This window comes from Oncorhynchus mykiss, chromosome 3 (assembly GCF_057628025.1).
Source record: "Oncorhynchus mykiss isolate SJ-2025 chromosome 3, ASM5762802v1, whole genome shotgun sequence".
NCBI classification, from domain to species: domain Eukaryota; kingdom Metazoa; phylum Chordata; class Actinopteri; order Salmoniformes; family Salmonidae; genus Oncorhynchus; species Oncorhynchus mykiss.
In genome coordinates, this window is record NC_143024.1 from 3,048,045 (window position 1) to 3,068,468 (window position 20,424).

Below are 20,424 nucleotides of genomic sequence, written 5' to 3' on the forward strand. Positions count from 1 at the left end.
ACAGTGGTCAGTACTACAACCTGACAACAGTAGAGACACACAGTGGTCAGTACTACAACCTGACAACAGTAGAGACACACAGTGGTCAGTAGAGACACACAGTGGTCAATACTACAACCTGACAACAGTAGACACACACAGTGGTCAGTAGAGACACACAGTGGTCAGTACTACAACCTGACAACAGTAGAGACACACAGTGGTCAGTACTACAACCTGACAACAGTAGAGACACACAGTGGTCAGTACTACAACCTGACAACAGTAGAGACACACAGTGGTCAGTACTACAACCTGACAACAGTAGAGAGACACAGTGGTCAGTAGAGACACACAGTGGTCAGCACTACAACCTGACAACAGTAGAGAGACAGTGGTCAGCACTACAACCTGACAACAGTAGAGACACACAGTGGTCAGTAGAGACACACAGTGGTCAGTACTACACCCTGACAACAGTAGAGACACACAGTGGTCAGTAGAGACACACAGTGGTCAGCACTACAACCTGACAACAGTAGAGACACACAGTGGTCAGCACTACAACCTGACAACAGTAGAGACTCACAGTGGTCAGTACTACAACCTGACAACAGTAGAGACACACAGTGGTCAGCACTACAACCTGACAACAGTAGAGACACACAGTGGTCAGTACTACACCCTGACAACAGTAGAGACACACAGTGGTCAGTACTACAACCTGACAACAGTAGAGACACACAGTGGTCAGTACTACACCCTGACAACAGTAGAGACACACAGTGGTCAGTACTACAACCTGACAACAGTAGAGACACACAGTGGTCAGTAGAGACACAGTGGTCAGTACTACACCCTGACAACAGTAGAGACACACAGTGGTCAGTAGAGACACACAGTGGTCAGCACTACAACCTGACAACAGTAGAGACACACAGTGGTCAGTACTACAACCTGACAACAGTAGAGACACACAGTGGTCAGTACTACAACCTGACAACAGTAGAGACACACAGTGGTCAGCACTACAACCTGACAACAGTAGAGACACACAGTGGTCAGTACTACACCCTGACAACAGTAGAGACACACAGTGGTCAGCACTACAACCTGACAACAGTAGAGACACACAGTGGTCAGCACTACAACCTGACAACAGTAGAGACACACAGTGGTCAGTACTACAACCTGACAACAGTAGAGACACACAGTGGTCAGCACTACAACCTGACAACAGTAGAGACACACAGTGGTCAGTACTACAACCTGACAACAGTAGAGACACACAGTGGTCAGTAGAGACACACAGTGGTCAGTACTACAACCTGACAACAGTAGAGACACACAGTGGTCAGTAGAGACACACAGTGGTCAGTACTACAACCTGACAACAGTAGAGACACACAGTGGTCAGTACTACAACCTGACAACAGTAGAGACACACAGTGGTCAGTAGAGACACACAGTGGTCAGTACTACAACCTGACAACAGTAGAGACACACAGTGGTCAGTAGAGACACACAGTGGTCAGTACTACAACCTGACAACAGTAGAGACACACAGTGGTCAGTAGAGACACACAGTGGTCAGTAGAGATACACAGTGGTCAGTAGAGACACACAGTGGTCAGTAGAGACACACAGTGGTCAGTACTACAACCTGACAACAGTAGAGACACACAGTGGTCAGTACTACAACCTGACAACAGTAGAGACACACAGTGGTCAGTAGAGACACACAGTGGTCAGTACTACAACCTGACAACAGTAGAGACACACAGTGGTCAGCACTACAACCTGACAACAGTAGAGACACACAGTGGTCAGTACTACAACCTGACAACAGTAGAGACACACAGTGGTCAGCACTACAACCTGACAACAGTAGAGACACACAGTGGTCAGTACTACAACCTGACAACAGTAGAGACACACAGTGGTCAGTAGAGACACACAGTGGTCAGTACTACAACCTGACAACAGTAGAGACACACAGTGGTCAGTAGAGACACACAGTGGTCAGTACTACAACCTGACAACAGTAGAGACACACAGTGGTCAGTAGAGACACACAGTGGTCAGTAGAGACACACAGTGGTCAGCACTACAACCTGACAACAGTAGAGACACACAGTGGTCAGTAGAGACACACAGTGGTCAGTACTACAACCTGACAACAGTAGAGACACACAGTGGTCAGTAGAGACACACAGTGGTCAGTACTACAACCTGACAACAGTAGAGACACACAGTGGTCAGTACTACAACCTGACAACAGTAGAGACACACAGTGGTCAGTAGAGACACACAGTGGTCAGCACTACAACCTGACAACAGACTGTCTAGTTTAGCTAAATAAAAAGATCCAAAACACTGAACAAGAGTGAAAAATACATTAATTTCATTCCGGGATCCAAAACGAACCACAAAGCACCATCATCTCACTGCACTCGACTTATAAAGAACATTTTCCAGACGTTCACCAAGATCACATTAACATGCGAAGACTTGTAAAAGGCAAGGAAGGAGCAGCGCGACGTTGGTTCATTGTGGTTTGTTTTGAATGGTCGACCAAGGTGAAGCTTCTAGATCATACCGAGAACCTGTCAGCAGTGTGTAGATGGTTGAGGTGCTGGTAGACGAGGTCAGGGTCCTTCTGTAGGAGCTGTGTGTCCAGGGTCTGCATAAGGAAGCTGACTGTGTGTCCATCCAGCTGATTACTGAGGTAGACGGGCAGAGTCTCAGGGGGAACACGGCTCAGCAGCTCAGCACAGGCTGGGAGGTTGGACTGGGCCCGCGCTGCGTTCAGGGACTGGTTGAACTCATAGGCGTTCGAGGGCTGGAGGTTGATGGTTATTGCCTCTTCCTCTCCTCCTCTTCCTCCTCCTCCACAGTGGTTCTCTGCTGGGCCTGGGGTTGACGTGGATGTTGTTGATGTTTCTGCTGTCTCTGATTCTGCTGCTTTGGTCCTGTCTGGCTCTGCAACCTGCCGGTCTTCGTCCTCAGTCCCCTCAACCTGACGGAGGACAGGAAGACAGCTTGTGACCATCTAGACACCGCTTTGTGGCCCCTAATTACATTATCTAGTGTCCTTCCCCATGATGACATTATCTAGTGTCCTTTCCATTATTACATTAGCTGTGTCCTTCCCCATTATTACATTAGCCGTGTCCTTCCCCATTATTACATTAGCCGTGTCCTTCCCCATTATTACATTATCTAGTGTCCTTCCCCATTATTACATTAGCTGTGTCCTTCTCCATTATTACATTAGCTGCGTCCTTCCCCATTATTACATTATCTAGTGTCCTTCCCCATTATTACATTAGCTGTGTCTTTACCCATTATTACATTATCTAGTGTCCTTCCCCATTATTACATTAGCTGTGTCCTTCCCATTATTACATTAGCTGTGTCCTTCCCCATTATTACATTAGCTGTGTCCTTCCCCATTATTACATTAGCTGTGTCCTTCCCCATTATTACATTAGCTGTGTCTTAACCCATTATTACATTAGCTGTGTCCTTTTCCATTATTACATTAGCTGTGTCCTCCCCATTATTACATTAGCTGTGTCCTTCCCCATTATTACATTAGCTGTGTCCTTCCCATTATTACATTATCTAGTGTCCTTCCCCATTATTACATTATCTAGTGTCCTTCCCCATTAATAAATTAGCCGTGTCCTTCTCCATTATTACATTAGCTGTGTCCTTCCCCATTATTACATTACCTAGTGACCTTCCCCATTATTACATTATCTAGTGTCCTTCCCCATTAATAAATTAGCTGTGACCTTCCCCATGATTACATTATCTAGTGTCTTTCCCCATTATTACATTAGCTGTGTCCTTCCCCATTATTACATTAGCTGTGTCTTAACCATTATTACATTATCTGTGTCCTTCCCCATTATTACATTAGCTGTGTCCTTCCCCATTATTACATTAGCTGTGTCCTTCCCCATTATTACATTATCTAGTGTCCTTCCCCATTATTACATTAGCTGTGTCCTTCCCCATTATTACATTAGCTGTGTCCTTCCCCATTATTACATTAGCTGTGTCCTTCCCATTATTACATTAGCTGTGTTCTTCCCCATTATTACATTAGCTGTGTCCTTCCCCATTATTACATTAGCTGTGTCCTTCCCCATTATTACATTAGCTGTGTCCTTTCCCATTATTACATTAGCTGTGTTCTTCCCCAATTTTACATTAGCTGTGCCCTTCCCCATTATTACATTAGCTGTGTCCTTCCCCATTATTACATTAGCTGTGTCCTCTGTTTATTACTTGGCCGTTACTGAATCTCATTTCTGTACAGCACTTTGCACTGTAACTATGTCTGGGTCGAGAGAACTGGCCCAAGGTGTAGAACAAGTGTTGGCTAGCTACGTTACCTCAGTGATGGGTCCAGTCCTCCTCCAGTGATGGGTATGGTAGTATAGTGTATGTATTAATGTGTAGTATAGTGTATATATTAATGTGTAGTATAGTGTATATATTAATGTGTAGTATAGTGTATATATTAATGTGTATTATAGTGTATATATTAATGTGTGGTATAGTGTATATATTAATGTGTAGTATAGTGTATATATTAATGTGTAGTATAGTGTATATATTAATGTGTAGTATAGTGTATATATTAATGTGTATTATAGTGTATATATTAATGTGTGGTATAGTGTATATATTAATGTGTAGTATAGTGTATATATTAATGTGTAGTATAGTGTATATATGAATGTGTAGTATATTCTACCTCAGTGATGGGTATGGTAGTATAGTGTATATATTAATGTGTAGTATAGTGTATATATTAATGTGTAGTATAGTGCATATATTAATGTGTAGTATAGTGCATATATTAATGTGTAGTATAGTGTATATATTAATGTGTAGTATATTCTACCTCAGTGATGGGTATGGTAGTATAGTGTATATATTAATGTGTAGTATAGTGTATATATTAATGTGTAGTATAGTGCATATATGAATGTGTAGTATATTTTACCTCAGTGATGGGTATGGTAGTATAGTGTATATATTAATGTGTAGTATAGTGTATATATTAATGCATAGTATATTCTACCTCAGTGATGGGTATGGTAGTATAGTGTATATATTAATGTGTAGTATAGTGTATATATTAATGTGTAGTATACTGTATATATTAATGCATAGTATATTCTACCTCAGTGATGGGTATGGTAGTATAGTGCATATATTAATGTGTAGTATAGTGTATATATTAATGTGTAGTATAGTGTATATATTAATGTGTGGTATAGTGTATATATTAATGTGTGGTATAGTGTATATATTAATGTGTAGTATAGTGTATATATGAATGTGTATTATAGTGTATATATTAATGTGTAGTATAGTGTATATATTAATGTGTAGTATAGTGTATATATGAATGTGTATTATAGTGTATATATTAATGTGTAGTATAGTGTATATATTAATATGTAGTATAGTGTATATATTAATGCCTAGTATATTCTACCTCAGTGATGGGTATGGTAGTATAGTGTATATATTAATGTGTAGTATAGTGTATATATGAATGTGTATTATAGTGTATATATTAATGTGTAGTATAGTGTATATATTAATGTGTAGTATACTGTATATATTAATGCCTAGTATATTCTACCTCAGTGATGGGTATGGTAGTATAGTGTATATATTAATGTGTAGTATAGTGTATATATTAATGCATAGTATATTCTAACTCAGTGATGGTTATGGTAGTATAGTGTATATATATGAATGTGTAGTATAGTGCATATATGAATGTGTATTATAGTGTATATATTAATGTGTAGTATAGTGTATATATTAATGTGTAGTATAGTGTATATATTAATGTGTAGTATAGTGTATATATTAATGTGTAGTATAGTGTATATATTAATGCATAGTATATTCTACCTCAGTGATGGGTACAGTCCTCCTGGGGTTGCTAGGTGATCCCCGGGCCAGACTCTGTCTGAGCAGCAGCGTGACCTCCTCCAGCTCCTTCTCAGCCTCCGCTACGTTGGGATCCTGCTGTAGCACCTCCTGTAGGTCAGAGCTGCACGCCAGGTAGTCCTGGGGATGGGGGCACACACACACACACACACACACACACACATATATATGTGGAGGAAGAGGAAGAGACCAGGTAGTCGTTTCAATACCTGTCTACAAAAGTAGTCAACTCAGATTGGCGGCCAAACCCGCAAACTAGTCGTGTGAATCCCTAAAACCTGTCCCTTTACCTTGAGGCCTTTATTGGCCATGGCCCGTCTGTAGAAGGCCTTCTTATTGGCTGGCTCCAGCCTCAGGGCAGAGTCACAGTCCTGCTTGGCTTCAGCAAACATATCTAGCTTCAGGAAGCACAGCGCTCTAAGGACAGAATGTAATACAGTATTATAGTGTATCTCTATGGCTCTGGAGGAGAACAAAACAGTATTATAGTGTCTCTAAGGAGGCAGAATATAATACAACAGTATTATAGTGTCTCTATGGAGGCAGACTGTAATACAACAGTATTATAGTGTCTCTATGGAGGCAGAATATAATACAACAGTATTATAGTGTCTCTATGGAGGCAGACTGTAATACAACAGTATTATAGTGTCTCTATGGAGGCAGAATGTGATACAACAGTATTATAGTGTATCTCTATGGAGGCAGAATATAATACAACAGTATTATAGTGTCTCTATGGAGGCAGAATATAATACAACAGTATTATAGTGTCTCTATGGAGGCAGACTGTAATACAACAGTATTATAGTGTCTCTATGGAGGCAGAATATAATACAACAGTATTATAGTGTCTCTATGGAGGCAGACTGTAATACAACAGTATTATAGTGTCTCTATGGAGGCAGAATGTGATACAACAGTATTATAGTGTATCTCTATGGAGGCAGAATATAATACAACAGTATTATAGTGTCTCTATGGAGGCAGAATATAATACAACAGTATTATAGTGTCTCTATGGAGGCAGACTGTAATACAACAGTATTATAGTGTCTCTATGGAGGCAGACTGTAATACAACAGTATTATAGTGTCTCTATGGAGGCAGAATGTGATACAACAGTATTATAGTGTCTCTATGGAGGCAGAATGTAATACAACAGTATTATAGTGTCTCTATGGAGGCAGAATGTGATACAACAGTATTATAGTGTCTCTATGGAGGCAGAATGTAATACAACAGTATTATAGTGTCTCTCTGGTTCTGGAGGAGAACACAACACTGTTGTTCAACATAGCAGCCAAACACAGCTCATACAATCAGCCTCTCTTGTATTTTCTGACCCCACAGACAGACATCCTCGCACAAAGACAAACTACAGTGTTTTAATATTGATAAGCCTGTCGTTCCTCTGGCGTACTCAACACTTCCCCTAAGGCCATGTGTGTGTTGTAAAGCTGTCCTTTTTAGCCACGCTCTCATGTGGCTGTGGAGTGTGTACTGTGACTGTCTGTGGAGTGTGTACTGTGACTGTCTGTACACACAGGGCTTTACGCAGAACAGGACATGAACACAAAGGTAGGGTGCAGTGAGTCATGTCAGGGTGGCCAGCCCCTTTCCTCTCTATGGTACAGAACACTCTGTCAACGCTGACAACACTACTCTACCTGCTAGGAGGGGAGGGGAGGGGAGAGGGAGACGAGGGGGAGAGGAGAGGGAGACGAGGGGGAGAGGAGAGGGAGACGAGGGGGAGAGGAGAGGAGAGAGGGGGAGAGGAGAGGAGAGAGGGGGAGAGGAGAGGAGACGGAGAGGAGAGAGGATGAGAGAGAGGAGGAGAGAGAGGAGAGGAGGAGGAGGGGGAGAGGAGAGGGAGAGGAGAGGCGGGAGGAGAGGCGGGAGGAGAGGAGGAGAGGAGAAGGAGACGAGGGGGAGGGAAGAGGAGGAGGGGGACAGGAGGTGGAGAGGAGGGGGAGAGGAGAGGGAGAGGCGGGAGGAGAGGAGGGGGAGAGGAGAGGAGAGGCGGGAGGAGAGGAGGAGAGGAGAGGGAGAGGAGAGGCGGGAGGAGAGGAGGGGGAGAGGAGAGGAGAGGCGGGATGGGAGAGGATGAGAAACGGAAACGGGGTCGTGTTCATTAGTGCAAACCGTAGCAAAAAAGTTTTGCAACAGAACGTGACAATAAGCGTTTCTTATTAGACAAGTTCAGGTAGTCCGTCCCTGTTTCAGTCCGTTTGTTCTGTTTCGGTGCCTAATGAATAGGACCCAGGTTTCCCATCCCAGGGGAGCCCGTGTTGCATGTCTTTCTAGGACAATTTACGCTCCGCTACCCTGTTCTGTAGTACACACTGTGTCTATAATTAGGCTATGAGAGAGAGAGGAGCAGACACCCTGCTGTCCTCTGCTGTTCCTGTTTGTATTTCCACACTACAGCAACAATACCTCTGATTAGTCTGACTGGATTTACTGACAGCAGGCTGGCTGGGGTTAGAGCAGGCTGGCTGGGGTTAGAGCAGGCTGACTGGGGTTAGAGCAGACTGGCTGGGGTTAGAGCAGACTGACTGGGGTTAGAGCAGACTGACTGGGGTTAGAGCAGACTGACTGGGGTTAGAGCAGACTGACTGGGGTTAGAGCAGACTGACTGGGGTTAGAGCAGACTGACTGGGGTTAGAGCAGAGTGGCTGGGGTTAGAGCAGACTGACTGGGGTTAGAGCAGAGTGGCTGGGGTTAGAGCAGACTGACTCGGGTTAGAGCAGAGTGGCTGGGGTTAGAGCAGACTGACTGGGGTTAGAGCAGAGTGGCTGGGGTTAGAGAAGAGTGGCTGGGGTTAGAGCAGACTGACTGGGGTTAGAGCAGAGTGGGGTTAGAGCAGAGTGGGGTTAGAGCAGAGTGGGGTTAGAGCACAGTGGGGTTAGAGCACAGTGGGGTTAGAGCAGAGTGGGGTTAGAGCAGACTGACTGGGGTTAGAGCAGACTGACTGGGGTTAGAACAGACTGGCTGGGGTTAGAGCAGACTGGCTGGGGTTAGAGCAGGCTGGCTGGGGTTAGAACACAGACCGGGGTTCTGTTCCCACTGGTTACACAGACCGGGGTTCTGTTCCCACTGGTTACACAGACCGGGGTTCTGTTCCCACTGGTTACACAGACCGGGGTTCTGTTCCCACTGGTCACACAGACCGGGGTTCTGTTCCCACTGGTCACACAGACCGGGGTTCTGTTCCCACTGGTCACACAGACCGGGGTTCTGTTCCCACTGGTTACACAGACCGGGGTTCTGTTCCAACTGGTTACACAGACCGGGGTTCTGTTCCAACGGGTTACACAGACCAGGGTTCTGTTCCAACTGGTTACACAGACCGGGGTTCTGTTCCAACTGGTTACACAGACCGGGGTTCTGTTCCAACTGGTCACACAGACCGGGGTTCTGTTCCCACTGGTCACACAGACCGGGGTTCTGTTCCCACTGGTCACACAGACCGGGGTTCTGTTCCCACTGGTCACACAGACCGGGGTTCTGTTCCCACTGGTTACACAGACCGGAGTTCTGTTCCCACTGGTTACACAGACCGGGGTTCTGTTCCCACCACATTCAGTGCATTAGGAAAGTGTTCAGAACCCTTCCCCTTTTCCCACATGTTGTTACATTACAGCCTTATTCTAAACTAGACCAAATAAAAACAATTCCTCATCAATCTACACACAATACCCCATAATGACATCACAATACCCCATAATGACATCACAATACCCCATAATGACATCACAATACCCCATAATGACATCACAATACTCCATAATGAAATCACAATACCCCTTAATGACAAAGCGAAAACAGGTTATGAAACATAGAGAAACAGAAATACCTTATTTACATAAGTATTCAGACCCTTTGCTATGAGACTCAATTGCCAAGACTCTTCCTAGAGCTGGCCGCTCTAAACTGAGCAATCAAGGAGAAGGGCTTAGGTCCGGGAGGTGACCAAGAACCCGATGGTCACTCTGACAGAGCTCCAGAGTTCTTCTGTGGAGATGGGAGAATCTTCCAGAAGGACAACCAATCTCTACATCACTCCACCAATCAGGTCTTTACGGTAGAATGGCCAGACCGAAGCCACTCCTCAGTAAAAGGAACATGACAGCCCACTTGGAGTTTGCCAAAAGGCACCTGGAGGAAACCTGGCACCATCCCTACGGTGAAGCATGGTGGCGGCAGCATCAGAGCCCAGACTTGAACATCTCTGGAGAGACCTGAAAATAGCTGTGCAGCGACACTCCCCTTCCAACCTGACAGAGCTTGAGAGGATCTGCAGTGAAAAATGTGTGCCAAGCTTGTAGCGTCATACCCAAGAAGACTCGAGGCTGTAATCGCTGCCAAAGGTGCTTCAACAAAGTACTGAGTAAAGGGTCTGAATACTTAAGTAAATGTGATATTTTATTTTGTCTTATTATTTGTTTTAAAAAAAATCAAAAACCTGTTTTTGCTTTGTCATTATGGGGTATTGTGATGTCATTATGGGGTATTGTGATGTCATTATGGGGTATTGTGATGTCATTATGGGGTATTGTGATGTCATTATGGGGTATTGTGATGTCATTATGGGGTATTGTGATGTCATTATGGGATATTGTGTGCAGATTGAAGAGGGGGGGTGGGGAAACCAAGTTAATCAGTTTCAGAATGAGGCTGTAACGTAACAAAATGTGGAAAACGTCAAGGTGTTTGAATACTTCCCGAATGCCACTGTACATTACTGTGCCTGTTAGGATGAAGGAGACACGGTCAGGTCCTTACCGGTTGGTGTAGATGGGACATTCCTCTGGCTTCAGCTTAAGGCATTCGCTGTACGTCCTCAGAGCCTCCTGGAACTGACCTTTCTTCACAAACTCGTTTCCTTCTTGTTTCAGCGAATTGAAACAGACTTCTGCTTTTTGAGCTGCAGGCAAAGGAAGAAACGGTGTTGGTTGAGGAAATGTGTGACATCATACTGAGTAACTTGACAAAAAATGTTTGGTTTTTTGTTGTTGTAAGAATCGTATTTCACAAGAATAAGTGAGTGGTAATTTAGTCCTTTAAAATCCAGGGTGAAAACAGGTCGAATCAGCAGTCATTCATGTGATAACGGACAGCTAATCAATTAGACCACTGGGGTGTTCTGGGAAAAAGCTGCCCGCTCCCTTCTTCCATTTATCACAGTTAAAACATCGATTATGGTTGGCTGCAGCACGGCCCTGAGACTGGGGCTGGGGCTAGGGTTTAGGACTGGGGTATAGGACTGGGGCTGAGGCTGGGGCTAGGGCATAGGACTGGGGCTAGGGTATAGGACTGGGGCTAGAACTGGGGCTAGGACTGGGGCTAGGGCTGGGGCTAGAACTGGGGCGAGGGTATAGGGCTGGGGCTAGGGCTAGGGTATAGGGCTGAGACTGGGGCTAGGACTGGGGCTAGGGTATAGGGCTGAGACTGGGGCTAGGACTGGGGCTAGGACTGGGGCTAGGACATAGGACTGGGGCTAGGACTGGGGCTGGGGCTAGGACTGGGGCTGGAGCTAGGACTGGGGCTGTGACTGGAACTGGGGCTGGGACTGGGGCTAGGGTATAGGACTGGGGCTGGGGCTAGGGTATAGGGCTAGGGTATAGGACTGGGGCTGGGGCTAGGGTATAGGGCTGAGGCTAGGGTATAGGGCTGGGCCTAGGGTATAGGGCTGGGGCTAGGATATAGGGCTGGGGCTAGGGTATAGGGCTGAGGCAGGGGCTAGGGTATAGGGCTGGGGCTTGGTTATAGGTATAGGGCTGGGGCAGGGGCTAGGGTATAGGGCTGGGGTATAGGACTGGGGCTGGGGCTAGGGTATAGGGCTAGGGTATAGGGCTGGGGCTAGGGTATAGGGCTGGGGCTAGGGTATAGGTCTGGGGCTAGGGTATAGGGCTGGGGCTAGGGTATAGGGCTGGGGCTTGGTTATAGGGTATAGGGCTGGGGCATAGGGCTGAGGCTGGGGCTAGGGTATAGGGCTGGGGCTAGGGTATAGGGCTAGGGTATAGGGCTTGGGCTTGGTTATAGGGTATAGGGCTGAGGCTAGGGCTGGGACTGGGGCTAGGGTATAGGGCTGAGGCTGGGGCTAGGGTATAGGGCTAGGGCTGAGGCTGGGGCTAGGGTATAGGGTTAGGGTATAGGGCTGAGGCTGGGGTATAGAGCTGAGGCTAGGGTATAGATAGGGCTGATGCTGGGGTATAGGGCTGAGGCTGGGGCTAGGGCTTGGGTATAGGGCTGGGGCTTGGGTATAGGGCTGAGGCTGGGGCTAGGGTATAGGGTACAGGGCTGGGGCTAGGGTGTAGGGTATAGGGCTGAGGCTGGGATATAGGGCTGGGGCTGGGGCTACGGTATAGGGCTGGGGCTAGGTTATAGGGCTGGGGCTAGGGTATAGGGCTGGGGCTAGGGTATAGGGCTGAGGCTGGGGTATAAGGCTGAGGCTGGGGCTAGGGTATAGGGCTGGGGCTAGGGTATAGGGCTAGGGTATAGGGCTGGGGCTAGGGTATAGGGCTGAGGCTGGGGCTTGGGTATAGGGCTGAGGCTAGAGCTAGGGTTTGGGTATAGGGCTGGGGTATAGGGCTGAGGCTGGGGCTAGGGTATAGGGCTGAGGCTGGGGCTAGGGTATAGGGCTGAGGCTGGGGCTAGGGTATAGGGCTGGGGCTAGGGTATAGGGCTGGGGCTAGGGTATAGGGCTGAGGCTGGGGCTAGGGCTGGGGCTTGGTTATAGGGCTGAGGCTGGGGCTAGGGTATAGGGCTGGGGCTAGGGTATAGGGCTGGGGCTAGGGTATAGGGCTGGGGCTAGGACTGGGACTGGGGCTAGGGGAGAGGGGCTAGGGGTATATGGCTAGGGGATAAGGCTAGGGGAGAGGGTCTAGGGGATAAGGCTAGGGGGAGGGGCTATGGCTGGAGGGGAAGGGCTATGGGATAAGGCTAGGGGGAAGAGCTAGGGAGAGTAGGGCGAGGGAGGAGGGGCTAGGGTATAAGGCTAGGGGGAAGGGGCTCCAGCAACAAACAGTATGTCCCCCTCCAGTCCTCTAGCAGACAGTATGTCTCCTCTCTCTTCCACTAGTCCCCCTCCAGTCCTCTAGCAGACAGTATGTCTCCTCTCTCTGTTCCACTAGTCCCCCTCCAGTCCTCTAGCAGACAGTATGTCTCCTCTCTCTTCCTCTAGTCCCCCTCCAGTCCTCTAGCAGACAGTATGTCTCCTCTCTCTGTTCCACTAGTCCTTCTCCAGTCCTCTAGCAGACAGTATGTCCCCCTTCAGTCCTCTAGCAGACAGTATGTCCCCCTCCAGTCCTCTAACAGACAGTATGTCCCCCTCCAGTCCTCTAGCAGACAGTATGTCCCCCTCCAGTCCTCTAGCAGACAGTATGTCCCCCTTCAGTCCTCTAGCAGACAGTATGTCCCCCTCCAGTCCTCTAGCAGACAGTATGTCCCCCTCCAGTCCTCTAGCAGACAGTATGTCCCCCTTCAGTCCTCTAGCAGACAGTATGTCCCCCTCCAGTCCTCTAGCAGACAGTATGTCCCCCTCCAGTCCTCTAACAGACAGTATGTCCCCCTCCAGTCCTCTAACAGACAGTATGTCCCCCTCCAGTCCTCTAGCAGACAGTATGTCCCCCTCCAGTCCTCTAGCAGACAGTATGTCCCCCTCCAGTCCTCTAGCAGACAGTATGTCCCCCTTCAGTCCTCTAGCAGACAGTATGTCCCCCTCCAGTCCTCTAGCAGACAGTATGTCCCCCTCCAGTCCTCTAGCAGACAGTATGTCCCCCTCCAGTCCTCTAGCAGACAGTATGTCCCCCTTCAGTCCTCTAGCAGACAGTATGTCCCCCTCCAGTCCTCTAGCAGACAGTATGTCCCCCTCCAGTCCTCTAACAGACAGTATGTCCCCCTCCAGTCCTCTAACAGACAGTATGTCCCCCTCCAGTCCTCTAACAGACAGTATGTCCCCCTCCAGTCCTCTAACAGACAGTATGTCCCCCTCCAGTCCTCTAGCAGACAGTATGTCCCCCTCCAGTCCTCTAGCAGACAGTATGTCCCCCTTCAGTCCTCTAGCAGACAGTATGTCCCCCTCCAGTCCTCTAGCAGACAGTATGTCCCCCTCCAGTCCTCTAGCAGACAGTATGTCCCCCTTCAGTCCTCTAGCAGACAGTATGTCCCCCTCCAGTCCTCTAGCAGACAGTATGTCCCCCTCCAGTCCTCTAACAGACAGTATGTCCCCCTCCAGTCCTCTAACAGACAGTATGTCCCCCTCCAGTCCTCTAGCAGACAGTATGTCCCCCTCCAGTCCTCTAGCAGACAGTATGTCCCCCTCCAGTCCTCTAGCAGACAGTATGTCCCCCTTCAGTCCTCTAGCAGACAGTATGTCCCCCTCCAGTCCTCTAGCAGACAGTATGTCCCCCTTCAGTCCTCTAGCAGACAGTATGTCCCCCTCCAGTCCTCTAGCAGACAGTATGTCCCCCTCCAGTCCTCTAGCAGACAGTATGTCCCCCTTCAGACGTCTAGCAGACAGTATGTCCCCCTCCAGTCCTCTAGCAGACAGTATGTCCCCCTTCAGTCCTCTAGCAGACAGTGTCTCCCCCTCCAGTCCTCTAGCAGACAGTGTCTCCCCCTCCAGTCCTCTAACAGACAGTATGTCTCCTCTGTCTGTTCCACTAGTCCCCCTCCAGTCCTCTAGCAGACAGTATGTCCCCCTTCAGTCCTCTAGCAGACAGTATGTCCCCCTCCAGTCCTCTAGCAGACAGTATGTCCCCCTTCAGTCCTCTAACAGACAGTGTCTCCCCCTCCAGTCCTCTAACAGACAGTGTCTCCCCCTCCAGTCCTCTAACAGACAGTATGTCCCCCTCCAGTCCTCTAACAGACAGTATGTCCCCCTCCAGTCCTCTAACGGACAGTATGTCCCCCTCCAGTCCTCTAGCAGACAGTATGTCCCCCTCCAGTCCTCTAGCAGACAGTATGTCCCCCTCCAGTCCTCTAGCAGACAGTATGTCCCCCTCCAGTCCTCTAACAGACAGTATGTCCCCCTCCAGTCCTCTAACAGACAGTGTCTCCCCCTCCAGTCCTCTAGCAGACAGTATGTCCCCCTCCAGTCCTCTAACAGACAGTGTCTCCCCCTCCAGTCCTCTAGCAGACAGTATGTCCCCCTCCAGTCCTCTAACAGACAGTGTCTCCCCCTCCAGTCCTCTAACAGACAGTATGTCCCCCTCCAGTCCTCTAGCAGACAGTATGTCCCCCTCCAGTCCTCTAGCAGACAGTATGTCCCCCTTCAGTCCTCTAGCAGACAGTATGTCCCCCTTTAGTCCTCTAGCAGACAGTATGTCCCCCTCCAGTCCTCTAGCAGACAGTATGTCCCCCTCCAGTCCTCTAGCAGACAGTGTCTCCCCCTCCAGTCCTCTAACAGACAGTATGTCCCCCTTCAGTCCTCTAGCAGACAGTATGTCCCCCTCCAGTCCTCTAACAGACAGTGTCTCCCCCTCCAGTCCTCTAACAGACAGTATGTCCCCCTCCAGTCCTCTAGCAGACAGTATGTCCCCCTCCAGTCCTCTAGCAGACAGTGTCTCCCCCTCCAGTCCTCTAGCAGACAGTATGTCCCCCTCCAGTCCTCTAGCAGACAGTGTCTCCCCCTCCAGTCCTCTAACAGACAGTATGTCCCCCTTCAGTCCTCTAGCAGACAGTATGTCCCCCTCCAGTCCTCTAGCAGACAGTATGTCCCCCTCCAGTCCTCTAGCAGACAGTGTCTCCCCCTCCAGTCCTCTAACAGACAGTATGTCCCCCTTCAGTCCTCTAGCAGACAGTATGTCCCCCTCCAGTCCTCTAACAGACAGTGTCTCCCCCTCCAGTCCTCTAACAGACAGTATGTCCCCCTTCAGTCCTCTAGCAGACAGTATGTCCCCCTCCAGTCCTCTAACAGACAGTGTCTCCCCCTCCAGTCCTCTAACAGACAGTGTCTCCCCCTCCAGTCCTCTAACAGACAGTATGTCCCCATCCAGTCCTCTAGCAGACAGTATGTCCCCCTCCAGTCCTCTAGCAGACAGTGTCTCCAGTCTCTACTGCTGCAGTAGTCTATAAGACCTTTGAAGGTTCCAGCTCACAGCAGAAAGAGGATGAGGAATGATAATGATGCTTGCTGAACAGAAAATGCCACCCTATTGCACTGCGTTTAACCCTGGGCTCTGGCCAAAGGTAGTGCACTATATAGGGAATAGGGTGCTATGGGCTCTGGTCAGAATTAGTGAACAACATAGGGAGTAGGGGGTCATTCTGGACTCATGCTGTGAGTCAGGCTGAATGTAGTCTCTTGTGAAGAGGAAACGGCTGGTCAGCGGACACTGATTAGCTTCTGGGTGACTACACGCTTAGAAAAATAGGTGCTATCTAGAACCTAAAAGAGTTCTTCAGCGGTCCCCATAGGAGAACCCTTTGAAGAACCCTTTTTGGTTCCAGGTAGAACTCTGTTGGGTTCCAGGTAGAACTCTGTTGGGTTCCATGTATAACCCTTTTTAGTTCCAGGTAGAACTCTTTAGGGTTCCATGTAGAACCCTTTTTGGTTCCAGGTAGAACTCTTTAGGGTTCCATGTAGAACCCTTTTTGGTTCCAGGTAGAACTCTGTTGGGTTCCATGTATAACCCTTTTTAGTTCCAGGTAGAACTCTTTAGGGTTCCATGTAGAACCCTTTTTGGTTCCAGGTAGAACTCTTTAGGGTTCCATGTAGAACCCTTTTTGGTTCCAGGTAGAACACTTTTGGTTCCAGGTAGAACCCTTTCCCCAGAGAGTTCTACATGGAACCCTAAAGAGTTCTACCTGGAACCAAAAAGGGTTCGTCAAAGGGTTCTCCTATGGGGACAGCCAAAGAACCCTTGGAACCCTTTAGTTCTAAGAGTGTGGACTCGGCTGAGTGAGAGCCCTACCTGCGTGCTGCTTGGCCTTCTCTGCTCTGGCCTGTAGGACCTCAGCGCTGGGTGGTTCCTCCCTGCGGTGCTGCTGAGCTGATAGTGGGACCAGAGGGATCTCAGGTAGTTTCTCTCTCCACTGCTCTCCGTCCTGCTCTATCAGTAACCGCGTGATCCTGGAGGAATCATACACACACACAGCGTTATCCTCCCAGCTATCCTCTATTATGTAAGTGCAGGGACAGTGTATAAATAGCGTGTAGCTAGAGGACTGGGAGGGACAGCAGGTAATTCACACGACAGCGTTTGCTTGAAGCAGATTGACGTCTGAGCTGGATAATTAAGAGTCTATAGTTAAGGCGGTCTGACTTGGGCCTTTCAAACAACTCTCAATCACTTCACATGGTTGTGACTGTAGGGTGGATCAATTCTGTTAACTTTCCCAAAATGTCCAGGTTTTCTAGATATCCTGCTCAGTGGTTTCCAGATGGCCTGCCACGGTCTCCTGATTCCAGATGGCCTGCTCACAGTCTCCTGATTCCAGATGGCCTGCTCACAGTCTCCTGATTCCAGATGGCCTGCTCATAGTCTCCTGATTCCAGATGGCCTGCTCATGGTCTCCTGATTCCAGATGGCCTGCTCATAGTCTCCTAATTCCAGATGACCTGCTCGGTGGATTCCAGATGGCCTGCTCATAGTCTCCTGATTCCAGATGGCCTGCTCATAGTCTCCTGATTCCAGATGGCCTGCTCATGGTCTCCTGATTCCAGATGGCCTGCTCATAGTCTCCTAATTCCAGATGGCCTGCTCGGTGGATTCCAGATGGCCTGCTCATAGTCTCCTGATTCCAGATGGCCTGCTCATAGTCTCCTGATTCCAGATGGCCTGCTCACGGTCTCCTAATTCCAGATGGCCTGCTCGGTGGATTCCAGATGGCCTGCTCATAGTCTCCTGATTCCAGATGGCCTGCTCATAGTCTCCTGATTCCAGATGGCCTGCTCACGGTCTCCTGATTCCAGATGGCCTGCTCATGGTCTCCTGATTCCAGATGGCCTGCTCACGGTCTCCTGATTCCAGATGGCCTGCTCCATGGTCTCCTGATTCCAGATGGCCTGCTCATGGTCTCCTGATTCCAGAGGGCCTGCACACAGTCTCCTGATTCCAGATGGCCTGCTCACAGTCTCTTGATTCCAGATGGCCTGCTCATGGTCTCCTGATTCCAGATGGCCTGCTCGGTGGATTCGAGATGGCCTGCTCACGGTCTCCTGATTCCAGATGGCCTGCTCACGGTCTCCTGATTCCAGATGGCCTGCTCACGGTCTCCTAATTCCAGATGGCCTGCTCACGGTCTCCTGATTCCAGATGGCCTGCTCATGGTCTCCTGATTCCAGAAGGCCTGCTCACGGTCTCCTGATTCCAGATGGCCTGCTCACAGTCTCCTGATTCCAGATGGCCTGCTCACAGTCTCCTGATTCCATATGGCCTGCTCACAGTCTCCTGATTCCAGATGGCCTGCTCACAGTCACCTGATTCCAGATGGCCTGCTCACGGTCTCCTGATTCCAGAAGGCCTGCTCACGGTCTCCTGATTCCAGAAGGCCTGCTCACGGTCTCCTGATTCCAGATGGCCTGCTCACGGTCTCCTGATTCCAGATGGCCTGCTCATGGTCTCCTGATTCCAGAAGGCCTGCTCATGGTCTCTTGATTCCAGATGACCTGCTCATGGTCTCCTGATTCCAGATGGCCTGCTCGGTGGATTCGAGATGGTCTGCTCACGGTCTCCTGATTCCAGATGGCCTGCTCATGGTCTCCTGATTCCAGAAGGCCTGCTCATGGTCTCTTGATTCCAGATGACCTGCTCACAGTCTCCTGATTCCAGGAATCCACCAACTGGGATTTCTGGAAAACCTGGGAAGTTTGGGAAGTTAACGGAACTTTGCAACCCTAATGAGGGTAAAGGTGAGGGTGGTGGAGTAGTTTACCTGTTAACACTGTCTAATGAGGGTAAAGGTGGAGTAGTTTACCTGTTAACACTGTCTAATGAGGGTAAAGATGAGGGTGGTGGAGTAGTTTACCTGTTAACACTGTCTAATGAGGGTAAAGGTGAGTGGAGTAGTTTACCTGTTAACACTGTCTAATGAGGGTAAAGGTGAGGGGAGTAGTTTACCTGTTAACACTGTCTAATGAGGGTAAAGGTGAGGGTGGAGTAGTTTACCTGTTAACACTGTCTAATGAGGGTAAAGGTGGAGTAGTTTACCTGTTAACACTGTCTAATGAGGGTAAAGGTGGAGTAGTTTACCTGTTAACACTGTCGTGTGCAGCCTGCACACTGATATCTATCTGCAGCACGGTCTTGTAATCCACGTAGGCCTGTCGGTACCGCTCCATAGTCTCATAAGCCATGGCTCTGCGTAGGAGGGGCTTGAGGGAGAAGGGCTGCAGCTCCAAGGACCTGCAGGTTTAAATAGCATGAGACTGAGGACGGGAAGAGATCAAGTCTGGCCCTGTATACACCCACACTATAGTACCTAGCTACCTAGCGCATGTAGCATGAGACTGAGGACGGGAAGAGATCAAGTCTGGCCCTGTATACACCCACACTATAGTACCTAGCTACCTAGCGCATGTAGCATGAGACTGAGGACGGGAAGGGATCAAGTCTGGCCCTGTATACACCTACACTATATTACCTAGCTACCTAGCGCATGAGACTGAGGACGGGAAGAGATCAAGTCTGGCCCTGTATACACCTACACTATAGTACCTAGCTACCTAGCGCATGTAGCATGAGACTGAGGATGGGAAGAGATCAAGTCTGGCCCTGTATACACCCACACTATAGTACCTAGCGCATGTAGCATGAGACTGAGGACGGGAAGGGATCAAGTCTGGCCCTGTATACACCCACACTATAGTACCTAGCTACCTAGCGCATGTAGCATGAGACTGAGGATGGGAAGAGATCAAGTCTGGCCCTGTATACACCCACACTATAGTACCTAGCGCATGTAGCATGAGACTGAGGACGGGAAGGGATCAAGTCTGGCCCTGTATACACCCACACTATAGTACCTAGCTACCTAGCGCATGTAGCATGAGACTGAGGATGGGAAGAGATCAAGTCTGGCCCTGTATACACCCACACTATAGTACCTAGCACATGTAGCATGAGACTGAGGACGGGAAGGGATCAAGTCTGGCCCTGTATACACCTACACTATAGTACCTAGCACATGTAGCATGAGACTGAGGATGGGAAGGGATCAAGTCTGGCCCTGTATACACCTACACTATAGTACCTAGCTACCTAGCGCATGAGACTGAGGATAGGAAGGGATCAAGTCTGGCCCTGTATACACCCACACTATAGTACCTAGCACATGTAGCATGAGACTGAGGACGGGAAGGGATCAAGTCTGGCCCTGTACACACCTACAGTTCTCTACCAGTAGGGTGAGTCAACATGACAATGGGAGGATGCATTGGTGTTTCTCTACCAGTAGGGTGAGTCAACATGAAGAGAGGAGGATGGCATTGGTGTTTCTATACCAGTT

General features: G+C 48.6%; 1 protein-coding gene across 1 annotated transcript in view; it reads right to left on the reverse strand.

Annotated features, from left to right (window-relative positions):
* The window catches only part of spag1b (sperm associated antigen 1b), a 58,932-nt gene that overhangs the window by 4,674 nt on the left and 33,834 nt on the right, over nucleotides 1-20,424 (reverse strand). The window contains exons 12-17 of the mRNA XM_090219374.1: nucleotides 19,170-19,322; nucleotides 16,890-17,047; nucleotides 10,756-10,897; nucleotides 6,258-6,384; nucleotides 5,929-6,087; nucleotides 2,579-2,998 (exon numbers count right to left, since the gene is read on the reverse strand). Of these exons, the coding sequence (XP_090075500.1) occupies nucleotides 2,579-2,998; nucleotides 5,929-6,087; nucleotides 6,258-6,384; nucleotides 10,756-10,897; nucleotides 16,890-17,047; nucleotides 19,170-19,322 (1,159 nt within the window). The remainder of the gene's footprint in view (nucleotides 1-2,578; nucleotides 2,999-5,928; nucleotides 6,088-6,257; nucleotides 6,385-10,755; nucleotides 10,898-16,889; nucleotides 17,048-19,169; nucleotides 19,323-20,424) is intronic.